At 48.1% G+C, this 23,708-nt stretch overlaps 1 protein-coding gene across 1 annotated transcript in view; it reads left to right on the top strand.

The window, feature by feature from the left end:
- Positions 1-23,708, top strand: part of LOC140736645 (zinc finger protein 541-like) — a 116,627-nt gene that overhangs the window by 73,384 nt on the left and 19,535 nt on the right. The window contains exons 10-13 of the mRNA XM_073062456.1: positions 150-292; positions 4,417-4,520; positions 19,017-19,092; positions 23,311-23,399. Coding sequence (XP_072918557.1) covers positions 150-292; positions 4,417-4,520; positions 19,017-19,092; positions 23,311-23,399 — 412 coding nt within the window. The remainder of the gene's footprint in view (positions 1-149; positions 293-4,416; positions 4,521-19,016; positions 19,093-23,310; positions 23,400-23,708) is intronic.

The raw sequence follows: 23,708 nt of genomic DNA, 5'->3' as shown, positions 1-23,708 counted from the left end.
TAACAAGAGAAACTCTGATTTTTTTTCTTACCTTGCCATGCCTGCTCAGTTGAGGTTGGGAATTCTGTGCATAAGGAATTTGAGAGATTGTACACTGAATACCTTGTATTGAGCTATGACCCGTGAGCATTATCTGTGATTTGATTTAGGCACATTAACATTGGGAGCCGATTCCAGGCTGAGATTCCACCGCTGCAAGACAAGTCGTTGGTTGAAGAGAGTGTCCACCAAGCAGACTTGGTCTGGAAACCTTGGAATGACATCGAAACCAATAAAGTCACACAAGCAAGAGGTAAATTTGTTTATGGGGATTATCTTGTACCATTATTGCATCAGTGTGCCAGTGCAAGTGATGGATGCAGGTTCGATTTCCAACAGTTGATAGAAATTTGTATAGGTCCAATAGTGGGAGGGGTATGGAGGGCTATGGTCCAAGTGCAGGTTTACAAGGCAGAATAATAATTTAACAGGAATTAGATGGGCTGAAGGGCCTATTTCTGTGCTGTAGGGCTCTATGAATAATTTTCTTAAATATTTGCAGAGAATAGAAAAATTGGAAGGAAAAAAATCATTCAGAACATAATTGTATGGAAGCTTGAACTAGCCCGACTGGACAACTAGTGTTGTTCTTTCCAACATCGCTCATTGTAATTGAATTACTCAGGGCAAAACCTGTGGGTGTGTCAGAGCTGGTCACATTTCTATTCTGTGAGTGCCTATTTCTGCCATCAACAGTATTAAACTTACTGTATAATTCCACAGAATTCCAAACAGGGTGTGCCATTATAAGAGATTAAGAATAGTTAGTGTGTCATGATAAAATAACATTGATAAAGATTCACTCATGCCTCAGGACACTATGGTAAAATGTTCTCCTATAGTGTTGTAGAACAGCCTCGCGTGCTGGAGAAGATGAGGCACAGATAGTGGATTGCCAGCACGTTTTCCATGGGTGGGGAGGGTGTAGGGTAGCCAATGACTAATACCAGAGGACATCTTTTCAAAGTTCAAAGTAAATTTATTATCACAGTACTGTGCAAAGTTTTTGGGCACATGTATACATACAGCTAGGGTGCCTATGACTTTTTCAAAGTACTGTATTTGCCAACATGGAGCATAGAGCAAAGTTGTAAATCTAGTGGGAGCAATGAATGTTGGGAATGGTGAGGGTGGAGCACCATGGGATGGGTGTGGGACAGGTGGCAAGGAGAGCCAGGGGCAGGGGGTGGCGTGGGTACAGACACACCCAGCCCTGAGACACCAGGCAAGGTCATTTGATTCCAAACAATTAGTTTATTGATCATTACAGAAGGTGTCATTGGTGCTTCTCGCTTTTCCCAACCACAATTCCCCTCTCCCTGCCCCATTCCCACTCTCAGTCCACAATAGAGACCCATATCAGAATCAGGTTTACCATCACTCACATATGTCATGAAATTTGATTTTTTTGCAGCAGCAGCAGTAGTACAGTGCAATACGTAAAATTACTACAGTATGTACAAATGTCTGAGGCACCCCAGATAATATATGTGCCTAAGACTTTTACACAGTACTCTATACCATGAACAATCCTGAGATTCATCTTGCAGGCAACCACAAATCAAAGAAATACAATAGAATCCATGAAAACCTCCACACAAATAAGACCGACTGATGTCATGGGTAGATTATTTACAAGAAGGGTGGTAGGTGTGTGGAACAGACTGCCAGGGATGGTGGTAGAGGCAGATACATTAGAGACGTAGAACACTACAGCACAGGAACAGGCCATTCAGTGCACTATGTTGTGCCGAATCAGCTGAAAAACAAATCCAAAAATAACCATACACTAATCCCTCCTACCTACACCATGTCCATATCTCTCCATCTTCCTTACCTCCATGTGCCTATCCAAACGTCTCTTGAAAGCCTCTAATGTATTTGCCTCTGCCACCACACCAGGCAGCACATTCCAGGCATCCACCACTCTCTGAGTAAAAAACTTACCCCTCACATACCCACTTTCACCTTTAATGGTATTAGGCATTTCAACTCTGGGGAAAAAAGATGCACTCTGTCTACTCTTTCTGTGTCTCTCATAATCTAAAAACCTCTATCAGATCTCCTTTCAGCCTCTGACGCTCCAGAGAAAAGAAGCTGAGTTTATCCAGCCTCGTGATCCAGGCAGCATCCTGGTAAACCTCTCCAAAGCTTCAACATCCTTCTTGCAGTGAGGTGATCAGAACTGTATGCAACACTCTAGATGTGGCCTAAACTGAGCTTTATAAAGTTGCAACATAACCTTTTGACTTTTGAACTCAATGTCTCGACTAATAAAAACAAGCATTCCATAAGCCTTCTTATCGACTTGTGTAGCCATTTTCAAGGAGCTATGAACTTGGATCCCAGGATCTCTCTGTTCATCAACACTGTTAAGGACCATGCCCTTAACAATGTACTGTCTCCTTGCATTTGCCCTACTAAGGTGCAACACCTCGTGTTTATCTGGGTTAAACTCTTAGCCCATAGTTGCAAATGATCTACATTGTGCTGTATTCTTTGCCAGTCTTCTACACTATCCACAACTCCAGCAACCATCATCTGCAAACATATTAACCCACCCATCTACCTTTTCATCCAGGTCATTATGTACATCACAAACAGCAGAAGTCCCAGCACAGATCCCTGTGGAACTTCACTAATTACAGACCTCCAGCTCAAATAAAGCCCCTTCAACCACTACCCTCTGTTACCTATTGACAAGCCAGTTGTGAATCCAAACAGCCAATTTGCCACAGACCCCTTGCATCTGAATTTTCAGGATTAGCCTCCCATGAGGGACTTTGTCAAATGCCTTACTAAAATCCACATAGACATCCACTGCCCTAACCTCATCAATCTCTCTCGTCACCTTGTCAAAACACTCAAGCAAGTTGGTAAAGCATGACCTGCCATGCACAAAGTCATGTTGACTCTCCCTAATTAGGCCATGGGTTTCCAAATGCTCATATATCCTATCCCTAAGAATTTTCTCCAGGAATTTGCCACCAGTCTGTACTTCCCAGGATTTTCCGTTTTCCCCTACTTAAGTAGAGGTACAACATCATCAGTCCTCTGGAACCTTGCCTGTAGCTAGAGAGGACACAATGGTACTAGTTCAGGGCTCAGCAGTCTTGTCTCTTGCCTTCTTCAATAACCTGGGATTAATCCCATTAGGCCCTGGGGATTTATCCACCTTAATAGTCATTAGGAGGCCCAACACTTCCTCCTCCTTGACCTATAAATGCTCTAACATGTTTATACACTTATCACTGATCTCCTGATTCTCCATATCCTTGGTAAGTACTGAAGCAAAGTACACGTTAAGTACTTCACTCACATTCTCTGCATCCAGGCAAGTTTTCCCTCCTCTATTCTTGAGTGGTCCCTCCCTCTCCCTAGTTATCCTCTTGCTCTTGATGTATATATTGAATGCCTTAGGACTCACATTGATCCTACTCACCAAGGTCTTTTCATGGCTCATCTTAATTTTCCTAATTCCTTCTTTAGTTCTTTTCTGGCTTCTTTATACTCCTCACATGCTTCATTTGATCCTGACTTCCGAAGTTTTACGTACTTTTCCTTTTCCTTCTTGACTGAATTTAAGAGGCCCTTAGAAAAAGGATGAAAGGAAAATGGAGGGCTATGGGCTGTGTAAGAAGGAGGGTTAGATTGATCTTAGACTCAATTAAAAGGCTGGCACAACACTCTGGGCTGAAGTGCTTGTACTGTGTTATAGTGTTCTACTTTCCATGAAAACCACCATCTAATGTTTGCACAGAAAAAGATTGGAGGAAAGTGAATTGAGAATTTTTCTTTCTCCCCATCCATTTTGTTTCGCTGGGATTGATGCCTCAATTCAAAAGTTCAAAATTAATTTTATTATCAAATTATGTATATGTTCACCCTATATAACCTGGAGATTAATTTTCTTGCTGGTATACTCAGCAAATCTATAGAATAGTAACTCTTAACAGAATCAATGAAAGATCAACTAAAGGGCAGAAGACAGCAAACTCTGCAAATGCAAATATAAATGAATAACGAGAACGTGAGATAATAAGATAAAGAGCCTTAAAGTGAGATCATTGGTTTGGGAAAATCTGAATAGTTGGGGAAGTGAGTGTAGTTATGCCTTTTCTTCAAGGCCTGATGGTTGTGGGGTAGGAACTGTTCTTGAACCTGGTGGTCGGAGGTAGGTGTGTGTGTGTGTGTGTGTGTGTGTGTGTGTGTGTGTGTGTGTGTGTGTGTGTGTGTGTGTGTGTGTGTGTGTGTGTGTGTGTGTGTGTGTGTGTGTGTGTGTGTGTGTGTGTGTGTGTGTGTGTGTGTGTGTGTGTGTGTGTGTGTGTACGTACTAAAATTGCAACGTCCTTACTTCAGTTCTCTATCTTCCTGCAGTGACGGACCTTCTGAATTTGGCTTGTTCCAGTGTGCTGCCAGAGGGAGGGACCAATCTGGAACTGGCCCTGCATTGTCTGCATGACACCTGTGGAGATATTTTGGTAACTGGTCATTGTGTTTTCAAAGCACAATGTTTATTCTGAAGTCTTGTTGCATACCTGGTTATACCTGGAACGGTCCACATGGACCTCCCAATAAGCTCATTAGAATAGATCGTGTATGGCAGGGCAGAAAACTAACACTCCACACTGAATCTTTATTCACTGGAGAATGAGGGGTGACCTCAGAAATGTATCAAATCATGATGGTGATGAGTCCTAAAACTAGAGGGCAGATATAAGATAAAACAAAAGATATATGATAAGATTTTAAAGAGATTTGAGAAAAAGCACCTTTACATAGAGGATAGTGAATACCTGAACTGAGCAATCACAGGGAGTTGTCAAGGCAAGTGCATCTGTGACTTTTAGGAGACATTTGGATCTGTCATGTTCCAGTCCGTGTAGTCTGCGTTCTGACTCACGGTCCGGTCCGTGGACTCCAGACTCTGGGTCTTCCGGCGTGCCCTTGTCTCATTTGGGCTTAATCGTAGGCACCTGATTCTCATCTTGGGGCCAGGAATATAAGTGGCCCTGGGTTTGAGGCTGGTTGCTGGTTTGTCTTGTCAGTATCCTGTCCTTGTCTCTGTGGGGTTTGTCTTGTCAGTATCATGTCCTTGCCTCTGTGTGGGTTTGTCCTGTCGGTATCCTGTCCTTGCCTGCGTTGGGTAAGTCAGGCCGTCATTGCTGTTACCCTGAGGCTGGACTGTTCCCTTCCTTCCCTCCAAAGCCCTGCCTGCAACCTGTGTTGGAAGCCTTGTCCCACAACCTACCCCTGAAGCCTTGCCCTACAACCTGTGTTGGAAGCCTTGTCCCACAACCTACGCCTGAAGCCTTGCCCTGCAACCTGTGTTGGAAGCCTTGTCCCACAACCTACGCCTGAAGCCTTGCCCTGCAACCTGTGTTGGAAGCCTTGCCCCACAACGTACGCCTGAAGCCTTGCCCTGCAACCTGTGTTGGAAGCCTTGTCCCACAACCTACACCTGAAGCCTTGCCCTGCAACCTGTGTTGGAAGCCTTGTCCCACAACCTACGCCTGAAGCCTTGCCCTGCAACCTGTGTTGGAAGCCTTGTCCCGCAACCTACGCCTGAAGCCTTGCCCTGCAACCTGTGTTGGAAGCCTTGTCCCACAACCTACGCCTGAAGCCTTGCCCTGCAACCTGAGTTGGAAGCCTTGTCCCACAACCTACGCCTGAAGCCTTGCCCTGCAACCTGTGTTGGAAGCCTTGTCCCACAACCTACGCCTGAAGCCTTGCCCTGCAACCTGTGTTGGCGGGCTTGTCCCACAACCTACACCTGAAGCCTTGCCCTGCAACCTGAGTTGGAAGCCTTGTCCCACAACCTACGCCTGAAGCCTTGCCCTGCAACCTGTGTTGGAAGCCTTGTCCCACAACCTACGCCTGAAGCCTTGCCCTGCAACCTGAGTTGGAAGCCTTGTCCCACAACCTACGCCTGAAGCCTTGCCCTGCAACCTGTGTTGGAAGCCTTGTCCCACAACCTACGCCTGAAGCCTTGCCCTGCAACCTGTGTTGGCGGGCTTGTCCCACAACCTACACCTGAAGCCTTGCCCCACAACCTGTGTTGGAAGCCTGGTCCCACAACCTACACCTGAAGCCTTGCCCCACAACCTGTGTTGGAAGCCTTGTCCCACAACCTACACCTGAAGCCTTGCCCCACAACCTGTGTTGGAAGCCTTGTCCCACAACGTACGCCTGAAGCCTTGCCCTGCAACCTGTGTTGGAAGCCTTGTCCCACAACCTACGCCTGAAGCCTTGCCCTGCAACCTGTGTTGGCGGGCTTGTCCCACAACCTACACCTGAAGCCTTGCCCCACAACCTGTGTTGGAAGCCTGGTCCCACAACCTACGCCTGAAGCCTTGCCCTGCAACCTGTGTTGGCGGGCTTGTCCCACAACCTACACCTGAAGCCTTGCCCCACAACCTGTGTTGGAAGCCTTGCCCTGCAACCTACGCATGAAGCCTTGCCCTGCAACCTACGCCTGAAGCCTTGCCCTGCAACCTGTGTTGGAAGCCTTGCCCCACAACGTACGCCTGAAGCCTTGCCCTGCAACCTGTGTTGGAAGCCTTGTCCCACAACCTACACCTGAAGCCTTGCCCTGCAACCTGTGTTGGAAGCCTTGTCCCACAACCTACGCCTGAAGCCTTGCCCTGCAACCTGTGTTGGAAGCCTTGTCCCACAACCTACGCCTGAAGCCTTGCCCTGCAACCTGTGTTGGAAGCCTTGCCCCACAACGTACGCCTGAAGCCTTGCCCTGCAACCTGTGTTGGAAGCCTTGTCCCACAACCTACACCTGAAGCCTTGCCCTGCAACCTGTGTTGGAAGCCTTGTCCCACAACCTACGCCTGAAGCCTTGCCCTGCAACCTGTGTTGGAAGCCTTGTCCCACAACCTACGCCTGAAGCCTTGCCCTGCAACCTGTGTTGGAAGCCTTGTCCCACAACCTACGCCTGAAGCCTTGCCCTGCAACCTGAGTTGGAAGCCTTGTCCCACAACCTACGCCTGAAGCCTTGCCCTGCAACCTGTGTTGGAAGCCTTGTCCCACAACCTACGCCTGAAGCCTTGCCCTGCAACCTGTGTTGGCGGGCTTGTCCCACAACCTACACCTGAAGCCTTGCCCCACAACCTGTGTTGGAAGCCTGGTCCCACAACCTACACCTGAAGCCTTGCCCCACAACCTGTGTTGGAAGCCTTGTCCCACAACCTACACCTGAAGCCTTGCCCCACAACCTGTGTTGGAAGCCTTGTCCCACAACGTACGCCTGAAGCCTTGCCCTGCAACCTGTGTTGGAAGCCTTGTCCCACAACCTACGCCTGAAGCCTTGCCCTGCAACCTGTGTTGGCGGGCTTGTCCCACAACCTACACCTGAAGCCTTGCCCCACAACCTGTGTTGGAAGCCTGGTCCCACAACCTACGCCTGAAGCCTTGCCCTGCAACCTGTGTTGGCGGGCTTGTCCCACAACCTACACCTGAAGCCTTGCCCCACAACCTGTGTTGGAAGCCTTGCCCTGCAACCTACGCATGAAGCCTTGCCCTGCAACCTACGCCTGAAGCCTTGCCCTGCAACCTGTGTTGGAAGCCTTGTCCCACAACCTACGCCTGAAGCCTTGCCCTGCAACCTGTGTTGGCGGGCTTGTCCCACAACCTACACCTGAAGCCTTGCCCCACAACCTGTGTTGGAAGCCTGGTCCCACAACCTACGCCTGAAGCCTTGCCCTGCAACCTGTGTTGGCGGGCTTGTCCCACAACCTACACCTGAAGCCTTGCCCCACAACCTGTGTTGGAAGCCTTGCCCTGCAACCTACGCATGAAGCCTTGCCCTGCAACCTGTGTTGGAAGCCTTGTCCCACAACCTACGCCTGAAGACTTGCCCTGCAACCTGTGTTGGAAGCCTTGTCCCACAACCTACGCCTGAAGCCTTGCCCTGCAACCTGTGTTGGCGGGCTTGTCCCACAACCTACACCTGAAGCCTTGCCCCACAACCTGTGTTGGAAGCCTTGTCCCACAACCTACGCCTGAAGCCTTGCCCTGCAACCTGTGTTAGCGGGCTTGTCCCACAACCTACACCTGAAGCCTTGCCCCACAACCTGTGTTGGAAGCCTTGCCCTGCAACCTACGCATGAAGCCTTGCCCTGCAACCTGTGTTGGAAGCCTTGTCCCACAACCTATGCCTGAAGCCTTGCCCTGCAACCTGTGTTGGAAGCCTTGTCCCACAACCTACGCCTGAAGCCTTGCCCTGCAACCTGTGTTGGAAGCCTTGTCCCACAACCTACGCCTGAAGACTTGCCCTGCAACCTGTGTTGGAAGCCTTGCCCTGCAACCTACGCATGAAGCCTTGCCCTGCAACCTGTGTTGGAAGCCTTGTCCCACAACCTACGCCTGAAGCCTTGCCCCACAACCTGTGTTGGAAGCCTTGCCCTGCAACCTACGCATGAAGCCTTGCCCTGCAACCTGTGTTGGAAGCCTTGTCCCACAACCTATGCCTGAAGCCTTGCCCTGCAACCTGTGTTGGAAGCCTTGTCCCACAACCTACGCCTGAAGCCTTGCCCTGCAACCTGTGTTGGAAGCCTTGTCCCACAACCTACGCCTGAAGACTTGCCCTGCAACCTGTGTTGGAAGCCTTGTCCCACAACCTACACCTGAAGCCTTGCCCTGCAACCTGTGTTGGAAGCCTTGTCCCACAACCTACGCCTGAAGCCTTGCCCTACAACCTGTGTTGGAAGCCTTGTCCCACAACCTACGCCTGAAGCCTTGCCCTGCAACCTGTGTTGGAAGCCTTGTCCCACAACCTACGCCTGAAGCCTTGCCCTGCAACCTACACCTGAAGCCTTGCCCTGCAACCTGTGTTGGAGGCCTTGCCCTGCAACCTCTGTCTGGGGCCCCGCCTCGCCTGTGTCTGGAGCCTTGCCCTGTTTGGAACTGTCTCTGTCCATGTCCATGCTTTTGCTAGGTAGGTCTGGCTGTTTTGCCACTACCTAGCGTTGGGAACTGTCTCGTTGTGTTCTGTGTAATGAGTCCCGGCCCTACGTCCTGTACCCAAGGAGGGATCCTGGCTAACCTGGGTTAACCTGGATCTTCCCTTCATTGTGGAGGTAGACACCTCAGACATTGGGGTTGGTGCCGTCTTGTCTCAATGATCACCTTTGGACAGTGAACTGCACACAGGTGCATTCTTCTCCAGGCGCCTCTCCCCGGCAGAGAGAAACTATGACATCAGGAACCAGGAGCTTCTTGCTAAGTTAGCTTTGGAGGAATGATGTCACTGGCTGGAGGGGGCCAAGAACCCTTTTATCATTTGGACTGACCATGAGAACCTGGCCTATATTCAGGAGGCCAACCAAGGGGAGATTCCTGAGAATGGTCCCTGGGCCAGCTGTTTGTCCAGTCCCAGGTACTCCAATGGGAACATTCATCAAGAATGATCATACACACAGGGATTGCTAGGACCCTCGGTTTTATCAAGATGAGGTATTGGTGGCCTGGAATGACGGGAGAAGTTCGGCAGTATGTTCAGGCATGCAAGATGTGCACCCCATACAAGGAGCCCCGTCCTCAACCTCCACCCCCTTACCATTCCGACAAAACTTTGAGCATACATCTCCATGGACTTTGTCTTAGGTCTCCCACCATCCAGGGGGAAACCTGTCATCACAGTGGTTGTTGATGGGTTTTTGAAAGCCTGCAAGTTCATTCCCTTGGAAAAGCTACCTTCCACAGTGGAGATGGCTGAAATTGTCCTGGACCAGGTCTTCAGATTGCTGGTGGACAATTTCTCAGATCGTGGTCCAAAATTCTCATCACCTTCTGGAAGACTTTCTGTAAACTGATAGGGACATCAGCAATCCTTTCCTCCAGGTTTCACCCACAGTCCAATGGCCAGATGGGGCGGACTAACCAAGATGTAGAATCTGGCCTCAGAAAGACTATTGGATGTGGGCAGAGATCACCCACAACACCTTACAGCAGTCAGCACATGGAATGTCACCGTTCAAGTGAGTTTGGTTATCCTCTGGCTCTTTATGGAACAAGAAGCCGAGGTTGGGGTTCCTGTGGCAGAAGATCTTGTCCAATGCTGTAAGTTGGATAAGGGCAAGAACGATTTTGCTGAGCTCAATCTGGAGAGCAGAGACCGAGGCAAACCATAGGAGAAGTTTGGGACCCGCGTTATAGCCTGGCAACAGGTCTCGCAGTCTACTCATGATTTGCCTCTCTGAATGGCATCTAGAAAGTTGGCACCCAAGTTCATTGGCCCCTTTAAGATGCTGAGGATTGTGAATCTGGTGCCTTACACATTATAACTCCCCAAGACCCTAAAGATCAACACTACCTTACACATCTCTAAATTAAAACCTGTCTGCACCAGCCCCTTAGCCCCACCACCATCAGTCCCACTGCCACCCAGGTTTATTGATGGGGATCAGGTCTTCATGATGAAAGGACTTCTGGATTTGTGTGCTGTTCAAGGTGTTCGGCAATACCTGGTGGATTGGGAGAGATTCAGGCTGGAGATAAGGTGCTGGATGCCAGAAAGAGACATCTTGGATGAGCCCAACTCTCATCCACAGTAACCATCACTGCCTCTCCGAGTAACAAGGGCCATCAGGAGTCACCCATGGGGGTGGGGTGGGGGAGCAGGTGGTCCTAGTACAAGATGCTCCCTACCATGCCAGCTTCCAAAGAGTTAAATGCTCTAACTCTCTGGAGTAGCATAGCTGGTGCGCTCTCTCTAAGAGCTCAGGACACTCCTGATTTGGGCGACAACAATAAAGTATTTAAGGAACATCTGAACATAGGTTCAGTGCTCAATTGTAAGCCTACATTGATTTCGTCTAGCGTTTTGTGCTCAGTTTCTTGATCCCACCTGGGACCATGTCTTGATCCCAGCCTCGGATACTCCAGCATTTGAGTCCAAGCCATCCACATCAAGGACTCCCGTCATAATTATGGTCAGCGTGGGGATTCTGGGACTCATAGAGAGGATATTGTTGTCGAAATGGGGAACCAGAGACTAGCAGAGAGGATACCTTGATCAGCATGGACATTCTGGGACTAGTAGCAAGGTTACTGTGGTTGGCATAGGGAGTCTGGGATTAGTAGTAAGGTTACTGTGGTTGGCATAGGGAGTCTGGGATTAGTAGCGAGGTTACTGTGGTTGGCATAGGGAGTCTGGGATTAGTAGTGAGGTTACTGTGGTTGGCATAGGGAGTCTGGGATTAGTAGCGAGGTTACTGTGGTTGGCATAGGGAGTCTGGGATTAGTAGCGAGGTTACTGTGGTTGGCATAGGGAGTCTGGGATTAGTAGCGAGGTTACTGTGGTTGGCATAGGGAGTCTGGGATTAGTAGCGAGGTTACTGTGGTTGGCATAGTGAGTCTGGGATTAGTAGCGAGGTTACTGTGGTTGGCATAGGGAGTCTGGGATTAGTAGCGAGGTTACTGTGGTTGGCATAGGGAGTCTGGGACTAGTAGCGAGGTTACTGTGGTTGGCATAGGGAGTCTGGGATTAGTAGCGAGGTTACTGTGGTTGGCATGGGGAGTCTGGGATTAGTAGCGAGGTTACTGTGGTTGGCATAGGGAGTCTGGGATTAGTAGCGAGGTTACTGTGGTTGGCATGGGGAGTCTGGGATTAGTAGCGAGGTTACTGTGGTTTGCATGGGGAGTGTAGGACTAGTACTGAGGTTACGGTGGTTGGCATAGGGAGTCTGGGACTAGTACTGAGGTTTCTATGGTTGGCACAGGGAGCGTGGAACTAGTATTGAGGTTGCTATGGTTGGCATGGGGAGTCTGGGACTAGTACTGAGGTTTCTGTGGTTGGCACAGGGAGCGTGGAACTAGTACTGAGGTTACTGTGGTTGGCATGGGGAGTCTGGGACTAGTAGCAAGGTTACTGTGGTTGGCATGGGGAGTCTGGGACTAGTACTGAGGTTTCTGTGGTTGGCACAGGGAGCGTGGAACTAGTACTGAGGTTACTGTGGTTGGCATGGTGAGTCTGGGACTAGTAGCAAGGTTACTGTGGTTTGCATGGGGAGTGTAGGACTAGTACTGAGGTTACGGTGGTTGGCATAGGGAGTCTGGGACTAGTACTGAGGTTGCTGTGGTTGGCATGGGGAGTCTGGGACTAGTAGCGAGGTTACTGTGGTTGGCATGGGGAGTCTGGGACTAGTACTGAGGTTTCTGTGGTTGGCACAGGGAGCGTGGAACTAGTACTGAGGTTACTGTGGTTGGCATGGGGAGTCTGGGACAAGTACTGAGGTTACTGTGGTTGGCATGGGGAGTCTGGGAGTAGTACTGAGATTACTGTGGTTGGCATGGGCATTCTGGGACTAGTAGCAAGGTTACTGTGGTTTGCATGGGGAGCGTAGGACTAGTACTGAGGTTACGGTGGTTGGCATAGGGAGTCTGGGACTTGTACTGAGGTTTCTGTGGTTGGCACAGGGAGCATGGAACTAGTACTGAGGTTGCTGTGGTTGGCATGGGGAGTCTGGGACTAGTAGCGAGGTTACTGTGGTTGGCATGGGGAGTCTGGGACTAGTACTGAGGTTTCTGTGGTTGGCACAGGGAGCGTGGAACTAGTACTGAGGTTACTGTGGTTGGCATGGGGAGTCTGGGACAAGTACTGAGGTTACTGTGGTTGGCATGGGGAGTCTGGGAGTAGTACTGAGATTACTGTGGTTGGCATGGGCATTCTGGGACTAGTAGCAAGGTTACTGTGGTTTGCATGGGGAGCGTAGGACTAGTACTGAGGTTACGGTGGTTGGCATAGGGAGTCTGGGACTTGTACTGAGGTTTCTGTGGTTGGGACAGGGAGCGTGGAACTAGTACTGAGGTTGCTGTGGTTGGCATGGGGAGTCTGGGACTAGTAGCGAGGTTACTGTGGTTGGCATGGGGAGTCTGGGACTAGTACTGAGGTTTCTGTGGTTGGCACGGAGCGTGGAACTAGTACTGAGGTTGCTGTGGTTGGCATGGGCAGTCTGGGACTAGTACTGAGGTTACAGTGGTTGGCATGGGGAGCGTGGGACTAGTACTGTGGTTGGCATGGGGAGTCTGGGACTAGTACCGAGGTTTCTGTGGTTGGCACAGGGAGCGTGGAACTAGTACTGAGGTTGCTGTGGTTGGCATGGGCAGTCTGGGACTAGTACTGAGGTTATGGTGGTTGGCATGGGGAGTCTGAGTCTAGTACTGAGGTTACGGTGGTTGGCATGGGGAGTCTGGGACTAGTACCAAGGTTACAGTGGTTGGCATAGGGAGTCTGGGACTAGTAGTGAGGTTTCTGTGGTTGGCATAGGGAGCGTGGGACTAGTACTGTGGTTACTGTGGTTGGCATGGGGAGTCTGGGACTGGTACCAAGGTTACGGTGGTTGGCATAGGGAGTCTGGGCCTAGTAGTGAGGTTTCTGTGGTTGGCATAGGGAGCGTGGGACTAGTACTGAGATTACTGTGGTTGGCATAGGGAGTCTAGGACTAGTACTGAGGTTATTGTGGTTGGCATGGGGAGTCTGGGACTAGTACTGAGATTACTGTGGTTGGCATGAGGAGCCTGGGACTAGTACTGAGGTTATTGTGGTTGGCATGGGGAGTCTGGGACTAGTACTGAGGTTACTGTGGTTGGCATGGGGAGTCTGGGACTAGTACTGAGATTACTGTGGTTGGCATGAGGAGTCTGGGACTAGTACTGAGGTTATTGTGGTTGGCATGGGGAGTCTGGAACTAGTACTGAGGTTGCTGTGGTTGGCATGGGCAGTCTGGGACTAGTACTGAGGTTATGGTGGTTGGCATGGGGAGTCTGAGTCTAGTACTGAGGTTACGGTGGTTGGCATGGGGAGTCTGGGACTAGTACCAAGGTTACAGTGGTTGGCATAGGGAGTCTGGGACTAGTAGTGAGGTTTCTGTGGTTGGCATAGGGAGCGTGGGACTAGTACTGTGGTTACTGTGGTTGGCATGGGGAGTCTGGGACTGGTACCAAGGTTACGGTGGTTGGCATAGGGAGTCTGGGCCTAGTAGTGAGGTTTCTGTGGTTGGCATAGGGAGTGTGGGACTAGTACTAAGATTACTGTGGTTGGCGTAGGGAGTCTAGGACTAGTACTGAGGTTATTGTGGTTGGCATGGGGAGTCTGGGACTAGTACTGAGGTTACTGTGGTTGGCATGGGGAGTCTGGGACTAGTACTGAGGTTACAGTGGTTGGCATGGGGAGTCTGGGACTAGCCAAGAGGATATTATGGTTGGCATGGACTCTGCTGCGCTGAAGGGCCTGGTACATGTTATATGTCTCTACGACCTAATGCACAGCAAAAGACTTCCTGAGATCATTATCGTCATCATTCTGTGCTGTGTTGTGTGACGTGGGTGATCATGGTCTTTCCGTGGCTATGATAGTTGTTGGCAAATTTTTCTACAGAAGTGGTTTGCCATTGCCTTCTTCTGGGCAGTGTCTTTACCAGACGGGTGAACCACTGTAACCATTATCAGTACTCTTCCGAGATTGTCTGCCCCATGTCAGTGGCTGCATAACAAGGCCTGTGATATGCACCATCTGCTCATAGGACCATCGCCTCCCGTTCCTATGGCGCTTGACATGACCCTGATCGGGGGTGGGGGGGAGTGGCGCTATGCAGGTGCTGCACCTTGCCCAGGGGTGACCTGCAGGCTAGCGGAGTGAAGAAGTGCCTTACACCTCCTTTGGTGGAGACATTCCTCCACCCTGCCGTCCACCTTCAAGTATATTTATTTAAAATGTAGATGCAAGAGTATCCTGAAATAAATAAATTTGAAGGCAAAAATCTGTAATGAATAAGAGATGGTAGACCCCTCTAACTTTGGGTCTTTTGTTTGTGCCATTGGAATAACACTGGAGCACAATTTTTTTCCACAACTGCTGCTTCCTCAGTATTTTTGATTGTTTATGATAGACTTATTGAAGCTGAACACAAATACAATTTCAGACTACCTGTACCACGTCGGAGTTTGGAGAAACAAATTAACTTTTATTGAATAGAATGTGCTTAATTGCATAAGTGTTGACACTTTGTAATAGTTTAACTAAGCTAAAAATGTTTTGTTGATGATTTTCATTTGTACTCAGTGTCTGAGGCTTCTCATTTAAGTGTCCAACAATAATCAGCCAGTATTGATGGATTCCAGTTGCCCTGATACCATTTCTCCATGACCGCAATGTCCTGGTGGAATCTTTCACCGTGCTCGTCACTGACAGCGTCAAGATTTGCAAAATCCATAAAATACGCACAAAATTATTCAAGAAGCAAAATCTTTGTTGTCCAGTATTATTGCACCATGAGTCAGCTTCTATAAAACTCTGGTTAGACCGCACTTGGAATATTGTGTTTAGTTCTGGTTGCCTCATTATTGGAAAGATGTGGAAGCTTTAGAGAGGGTGCTAAGGAGATTTACCAGGAGGCTGCCTGGATTAGAGGGCATGCCTCATGAGGAAAGGTTGAGTGAGTTTGGGCTTTTCTCTTTGGAATGAAAGAGGATGAGGGGTGATTTGGTAGAGGTATACGAAATGACTCGAGGCATTGATTGCTCCTTTTTCCTGGGGTGGAAATGGCTAATATGAATCTCTCCATTGGTCAGGATTGACCATGGATATTGCGTCCTAGCTGTCTAGACATGCAAACCATGGCAATACAATATGTAGAGCAAGTCATTACCCATGTAGCAAGCTCCCCCTCTCCATGCATCTGATGAACCCAAAAGAACGGCAGAGACTGAGACAGTTTGGTACCAGCAGCGTCAGAGGAGTGCCAGTCAGTGGTGAACTCAATGTAGGACTGCCTCAGGGACTGCAGCTCGAAACTTGTCCCTCAATGTTTACTCAAAGGTATTATCGTAATTTCCAATACTGAAATTATTTTCTGAGTAACCATGAAACCAAGAAAGAGGAAGGCAGCACGATCATCAAACCCCCAAATCCACTCTCCCCACACAAAGAAAAGAACAAGAACAACATATACACCAACCCCCAAATCCCTCGTGCTGTACAAAGGAATGAAAAAAACATAACAGGCACATCAACCCCCAAATCCCACCTCCTGCACCAAAAAATGAACAAAAATGTAACAGACACATTGACCCTCATATCCTCCTTCCCATACAAAAAAGACAAGAAATATCAGGCGAGAGAAAACAGAATATTATAAAGTATAAGACAAAAAAAGGTTTATAATCCAAGTCCACATTCAAAATGCAGTAAACCTGGGCAACACTCTCCGGGCACAGCGACAGGCTCTTCCCTCTCCGGTGCAGAGCGATCAAAAGGCAGGCAGCTGGCACTCACCCTCCACACTCGCCTTGGTGTTTCAATCTCCCTCAGTGCTTTAATCTGTGAAATGAAACATTGGTTCACACCCCATCCTGCAGCCTGCCTGCTACGAAGTTCACTCACACTGCTTCTGCCTCCCAGAATCTTCTCGGAGACTGCAGAGTGCCAAATGATCTCCAAACTGTAAATTACAGGCACCAACAGTTCCAGAATCACACCCAAGAAGAAAAAGCAAATGTAAAAGACATAAAAGAAGTGAAAAATATGGTTTCATGATCTATCCAGAAGATGGCAACCGAAGGAGAGTCATACGCAGGTGCCATCTCTCCCAAAGCTCTCCCCACGAGTGGGTATAGCACAAGGCAGTGGAGGTTTGCGATCCGAATTTTCCTTCCCTTAGGTGAACTGCCAGCCACAGCTGATGAGCGCCATATTCCTGAAGCAATTGGTTTCAAGGTGCCAGTAACCTGCCTTTACCTGTCAATAGAAATAGTTCTGCCAAGCTTAGTTGCTAAGTCACATATGAAGCCCAGGAGCTGGACTTGGTTGTCAGAGGCTATTTGAAGCACATGCCATTGGGAGCATTTAATTGATAGTGAGAGCTTGTCCCCATTACCACCCCTGGCTATGACAACCTTCAAGAACAGGTTTGTATACGAACGCATAAGGTGATTGGAGAAAATGTAAGGAGGTAGATTTTTTAAAAAACACAAAGAGATAGAATGCACTGTCAGTGGAGGCAGTAGAGGCAGATATATTAGAACAGGAACTCACAGCGTTTTTATACCATGGACCCCTACCCCAGGTTAGGAACCCCTGCATTAGAGAGATTTAAAAGACTCACAGGCGGGCATATGGATGAAAGGAAGGTTAAGATTGAACTTACTTTCCATTACCCTGCTGGTGTTCAGGGCAGCAATGAAGGTCCTCCATCTCTGGCGGTGTTCAGGGCTTCCTTCATCGTGTCAGTAGCTTCCTCTCGGTTTTCACTTCTGTCAGTCCCAGGTGAAGACTGCGGAATACCATCGCACTCAGATGTAGAAGGACTCTTCATTGTTGTTTCCGTAACAATTTTGTTTGATCAGTCAGGGTTGTTAGCCCTGAGCGCTTGCAACGCTGTGTGTCAGACAGAGTGGTCAGCAGCACTGGGGCTCCACAGGGGACTGTCCTGTCTCCCTTTCTCTTCACCATCTACACCTCGGACTTCAACTACTGCACAGAGTCTTGCCATCTTCAGAAGTTTTCTGACGACTCTGCCATAGTTGGACGCATCAGCAAGGGAGATGAGGCTGAGTACAGGGCTACGGTGGGAAACTTTGTCACATGGTGCAAGCAGAATCATCTGCAGCTTAATGTGAAAAAGACTAAGGAGCTGGTGGTGGACCTGAGGAGGGCCAAGGCACCGGTGACCCCTGTTTCCATCCAAGAGGTCAGTGTGGACATGGTGGAGGATTACAAATACCTGGGGATACGAACTGACAATAAACTGGACTGGTCAAAGAACACTGAGGCTGTCTACAAGAAGGGTCAGAGCCATCTCTATTTCCTGAGGAGACTGAGGTCCTTTAACATCTGCCGGATGATGCTGAGGATGTTCTACGAGTCTGTGGTGGCCAGTGCTATCATGTTTGCTTGTGTGCTGGGGCAGCAGGCTGAGGGCAGCAGACACCAACAGAATCAACAAACTCATTCGTAAGGCCAGTGATGTTGTGAGGGTGGAACTGGACTCTCTGACGGTGGTGTCTGAAAAGAGGATGCTGTCCAAGTTGCATGCCATCTTGGACAATGTCTCCCATCCACTTCATAATGTACTGGTTAGGCACAGGAGTACATTCAGCCAGAGACTCATTCCACCGAGATGTAACACTGAGCGTCATAGGAAGTCATTCCTGCCTGTGGCCATCAAACTTTACGACTCCTCCCTCGGAGTGTCAGACAGCCTGAGTCAATAGGCTGGTCCTGGACTTATTTCCACTTGGCATAATTCACTTATTATTATTTAATTATTTATGGTTTTATATTGCTATATTTCTACACTATTCTTGGTTGGTGCGACTGTAATGAACCCAATTTCCCTCGAATCAATAAAGTATGTCTGTCTGTCTGAACCCCCGACCCTGGAGGACCAGTGGACTATTTATTAATTTCCATAGAGGCTGCTGGACCTGCTGAGTTCTTGCAGCATTTTGTGCATGTGTAGTCCACCCTCTACCCATCACCTGGTTTGGCATGAGTGACCCTACCAAGAGCCAAAGCATAAAGCACTGACTCCAGCCAGCATAGCTCTCTGGGACATTGAGGTATGCAAATCTACAAACCAAACATTATGGTTATCTTGGAAGAGATTGGCCTTAGAATGGGTTAATAGAACGGCACAGTATTGCGGGCTGAAAGTCCTCTTCTGTGCTATGAGTCACAATCATATCCTAACTAATTTCTAACTCGGCATGCTTCAGGAAGCAAGTCCCACCTCCCTTCTGATGGCTGCAACCACCTGTTTTTCAGCAGAATGAATGGACATAGCACGATACAGTCATTACTGCTTTGAAATTGCCTGGTATTATTTCTGAAGAGGCTCGAGTCAGTTGAAGCAAATTCCTTCATCTGATACTTTCATGGTGGACTTAACTTTTTCAAAATAATTATGGAGTAACTGGTATCAGATGAATGAATACACCGTAGTTTCCAGCTTCACGTTACTCTCTTGCAGGCTGCTCTGGATATGTTGCTAATGAAGGATGCGAGAAGGGATCCTACACATCCTCTGGGAAATTACCACTATACAGGTAAAACCACAAACAATGACAACAGTTGTAGTATTAAAATGGTTCACTGCTCCAGTGCTGATATAAAGAGGGTCATATATTTTGATAATATATTTTTTTATCTTATTGAAATACAGCACAGAATAGGCCCTTTTGGCCCAGCAATCCCCCAATTTAACCCTAGCCTAATCATGGGACAGTTTACAATGACTAATTAACCTACCAACCAGTTGGTCTTTGGACCGTGTGAGGAAACTGGAGCACCCAGAGGAAACTCACATGGTCACGTAAAACCCCTTACAGGCTGTGGTGGGAATGGAACTTGGGTTGCCTGTACTGTAAGGTGTTGTGCTAACCACTACGCTCCATGCCACCCCAATTTAATATCTAAAAAAACCTCTGGGAATTTAATTTGATATGAGTCAGAGGTGGTAAGAGAAAAGCCCTTCAACCTTCAGCTGAAAATAATTGTTATTTACTGTGGGTCTGTTGGGAAGGCATATGCATAAGCTGTGGTCCTTGTGCCAGAAGTGGCCTGTGGTTTCTCTTGGCCTGGCTCTCTGAAGGGAGGCTCTGCTGTTGTACTGTACACAGAACCTAAGGTATCATAGTGCATAGACTCTCTGGGTCTGTCCCCTGCAACCATCCTTCCCATGAAGGGTGCAGAGATAGAGTTGGGAAGAAGATAGGAGATGGCAAGCGTTTGCTGATCAATAGTAAGGATTTTTTTTTTAAAAAGGAACCTACCGAGAAGAGCACAGATTTTTGTTCACTCTTTGACAGTAATCTCATTTGGTCAGACCAAATTTACTGAGTGTCAGAGAAGATCTCACCCCTTGGGTAACAGTTCACCTGCAAAATCTGCTGAGGTCGTCTGTTGTGTCCAATGTGGCCTGCTCTACATTGGTGAGACCCATTGTAGATTGGGGGACTGCTTCATCAATCACCTCCCCCAAAAGCGAAACTTCCCAGTGGCCAAACATTTTAATTCCCGTTCCCTTTCCCGATATGACATGTTTGTCCTTGGCCTTCTCTTGTGCTAGGATGGAGAAGCAACACCTTATATTCCATCTGGGTAGCCTCCAACCTGAGGGCATGAATATTAATTTCTCCTTCCAATAAATAAAAATTCCCTCCCCTTCCCCTTTTCTATATTCCTCACTCTGGCCTCTTTCCTCTTCTCACCTACCTATCACCTCCCTCTAGGTCCCCTCCTCTTTCCTTTCTCCTGTTGTCCACTCTCCTGTCCTACAGATTCCTTCTTCTTCAGCCCTTTACCTTTCCCACCCACCTGGCTTCATCTATCACCTTCTAGCTATCCTCCTTCCGCTCCCCCCACATTTTTTATTCTGGGGTCCTCCCCATTCCTTCTCAGTCCTGAAGAAGGGTCTCGACCTGAAACACTGTCCATTTATTCATTTCCATAGAGGCTGCTGGACCTGCTGAGTTCCTCAAGCATTTTATGTGTGTTGTCTTGGGGTTAGGTCCTGTTTTAATGTCATTAAGAGCCTGTTTTTTTTTTAATCTTGAAGGAAGCAGTATGGTAACAGGCCCCTCCAGCCCAGCGAACTGTAGGAGTAAAATTCTGTAAGTGAATGTTGTGCATGGGTTTAATGCAGAATCCTGCCCAAACACCCCCCATACGCTAAAATGAAGTGTTGACAACTGTTCTACTCAGCCATGACAAACCAGTGAACAAAGACACAGTGCACATCTTCTTTCTGGTAGATCTTCCATACTGTTTCTGATAAAAGTTTAATAGTGGATCAGAAAGGGTGGGTTTTTTATCAAACTATGTGCAAGAACTCAACAGGAAGAAACAGACGGGAAGGTGCTTGTAAGGAATCCACTGTGGAAGGGCCTGGTAGCTCATTCAGTGAAGCATGAGACTTTGAGGATTCATTTTCTTATGGTCTTTTCAGGATTTGAAAGGTTCTTGATTAGTCATCATCATCATCATCGTTATGTGCCATGTCGTTTGACATTGACGATCATGGTCCCATGACCATGATTGTTCTTGACAAATTTTGCTACAGAAGTAGTTTGCCATTGCCTTCTTCTGGCCAGTGTCTTTACAGGATGAGTGATTGCCCTGCCCCCCCCCCCCCCCCCGCCCACCACATAACCATCATCAATACTCTTCAGATATTGTCTGCTTGGCATCAGCGGTCACATAACCAGGACTTGTGATGTGCACCAGCTACTCATATGACCAACCCCACATTCTGCCAAGGCTTCACGTGACCCTGATCTGGGTGGGGGGGATGGCTAAGCAGGTGCTACACCTTGCCCAAGGATGACCTGCAGGCTGGCGGAGGGAAGGAGTGCTTTACACATGCTTCGGTAGAAATGTATCTCCACCCTGCCACTTGATTGCAAGTATGGGAGTCAGTAGTTATGGGGGTAGGGCCACCATTGTAGCATGACGTTAATGCAACTCAAGGCGTCAGAGTTCAATGTTTGTATGTTCTTTCCATCGCTGCATAGGTTTCCTCTGGGTGTTCCAGTTTCCTCCCACAGTACAAAGACATGCGGGTTAGTAAGTTAATTGGTCATTGTAAATTGTCCCATGATAGGCTAGGGTTAAATCAGTGGGTTGATAGGCTGGAATGGCCTGTTCCCACACTGTACCTCTAAATGAACAAGTAAGATGGGGTTGAGAGGGATGTGATGGAATGACAGCAGACTCAATGGACAGAATGGCCTAATTCTGCTCCTGTGCCATACAGAAGTAGCACAGTGAATCAGTCTGAGTGAGATTTTCTAAGCGCCTTGGATAGACTGATGATGCCACTTCTCATAACAGTATGCAGTAATTTATCCAGAATTCTAAAGGGGAGTGGTATTGCCCTCTGCACTAGAGGCAGCACTCCAGTTCCACATGGTTATGGGGAGTAATAGGGTCATGGGAAGAAGACAGTGGAATGGGGTTGAGAAAAGTTTATACAGCCCATTATGCTGCTGGCATTTAGGACAGCAATGAAGGTCCTCCATCTCCGGTGGTGTTCAGGGCTTCCTTCATCGTGTCAGTAACTTCCTCTCACTATTCACTACTGTCAGTCACTTAAGTCCCGGGTGAAGACTCCAGAATACCATCATACTCAGATGTAGAAGGATTCTTCATTGCTGTTTCCATAACAGTTTTGTTTTACCAGCCAGTGTTGTTGTCCCTGAGCTGAACTCCTGAACCTGGAGGACTGATGGACCACTCTTAGTCTGGTCTCTACCCTTTGACCTGTTTGGCATGGGTGACCCGAAGAACCAAAGCACAAGGCCCTGACTCCAGCCAACATAGCCCCCCATGTCACTGAGGCACACAAGCCTCCAAACTATGACAAGGTTGTGGTCCTCTTGGAGGAATGGGGTTGAGAGTGAAAATAAATCAGCCATAAATGGTAAGACTCTTGAAAGTGTGGAGGATCAGAGGGATCTTGGGGTCCAAGTCCACAGGACACTCAAAGCTGCTGCACAGGTTGACTCTGTGGTTAACAAGGCATATGGTGGATTGGCCTTCATCAACCATGGGATTGAGTTTAAGAGCCAAGAGGTAATGTTACAGCTATATAGGACCCTGGTCAGACCCCACTTGGAGTACTGTGCTCAGTTCTGGTCACCTCACTACAGGAAGGATGTGGAAACTATAGAAAGGGTGCAGAGGAGTTTTACGAGGATGTTGCCTGGATTGGGGAGCATGCCTTATGAGAATAGGTTGAGTGAACTCGGCCTTTTCTCTTTGGAGCGGTGAAGGATGAGAGGTGACCTGATAGAGGTGTATAATGAGAGGCATTGATTGTGTGGATAGTCAGAGGCTTTTTCCTAGGGCTGAAGTAGCAAAAACAAGGGGTCACAGGTTTAAGGTGCTTGAAATAGGTACAAAGGAGATGTCGGGGTAAGTTTTTTTACACAGAGAGTGGTGAGTGTCTGGAATGGGCTGCCAGCAACAGTGGTGGAGGCGGATACAATAGGGTCTTTTAAGAAACTCCTGGATAAGTACATGGAGCTTAGAAAAATAGAGGGTTGTGAGTAATCCTAGGTAGTTTCTAAAGTAAGTACATGTTCAGCTCAGCATTGTGGGCCAAAGAGCCTATATTGTGCTGTAGGTTTCCTGTGTTTCTATAATCGAATGGTGGAGCAGGCTTGATGGGCTAAATGCCCGATTTTGCTCCTGTGTCTTAAAGTCTAGTTGTACATATAATTTTTGTGATGTTGTGAGTTTTTCAGCATGCATCTTCAATCTAGGGACTGAGAAGTGGACTGCAGCAGAGAAAAAGATGTTCAGTAAAGCAATTTGCCTTCATAAGAAGGACTTCTTCCTGATGCAGAAGATGGTAAGTGATAGGTAGCAGGGCCATGATTAAAAACAGTTAAAAATTCTGTAACTTTGACCAAAATAAGTGCTGTGTATAGTATTCTGAATCAGGTTTATAATGTCATGCCATTTGGAATTTGTAGCAGCAGTACCGTGCAAGAAATAAAGGTTAAAGTTCATTTATTATCCAAGTGTACAACTCTGAAATTCTTCTCCAGAGAGAAATGAACGGCAGCACAATCATCAACCCCCAAATCACTTCTCTCTGCACAAAGAACGAACAAAAATAAAACAGGCATATCAACCCCCAAATCCCTCTCCCTCACAC

The sequence above is a fragment of the Hemitrygon akajei genome, chromosome 12 (assembly GCF_048418815.1).
Source record: "Hemitrygon akajei chromosome 12, sHemAka1.3, whole genome shotgun sequence".
Classification (NCBI taxonomy): Eukaryota; Metazoa; Chordata; class Chondrichthyes; order Myliobatiformes; family Dasyatidae; genus Hemitrygon; species Hemitrygon akajei.
Note: the sequence above shows the minus strand (reverse complement) of the source record. Positions and strands in the feature narration are given on the sequence as shown.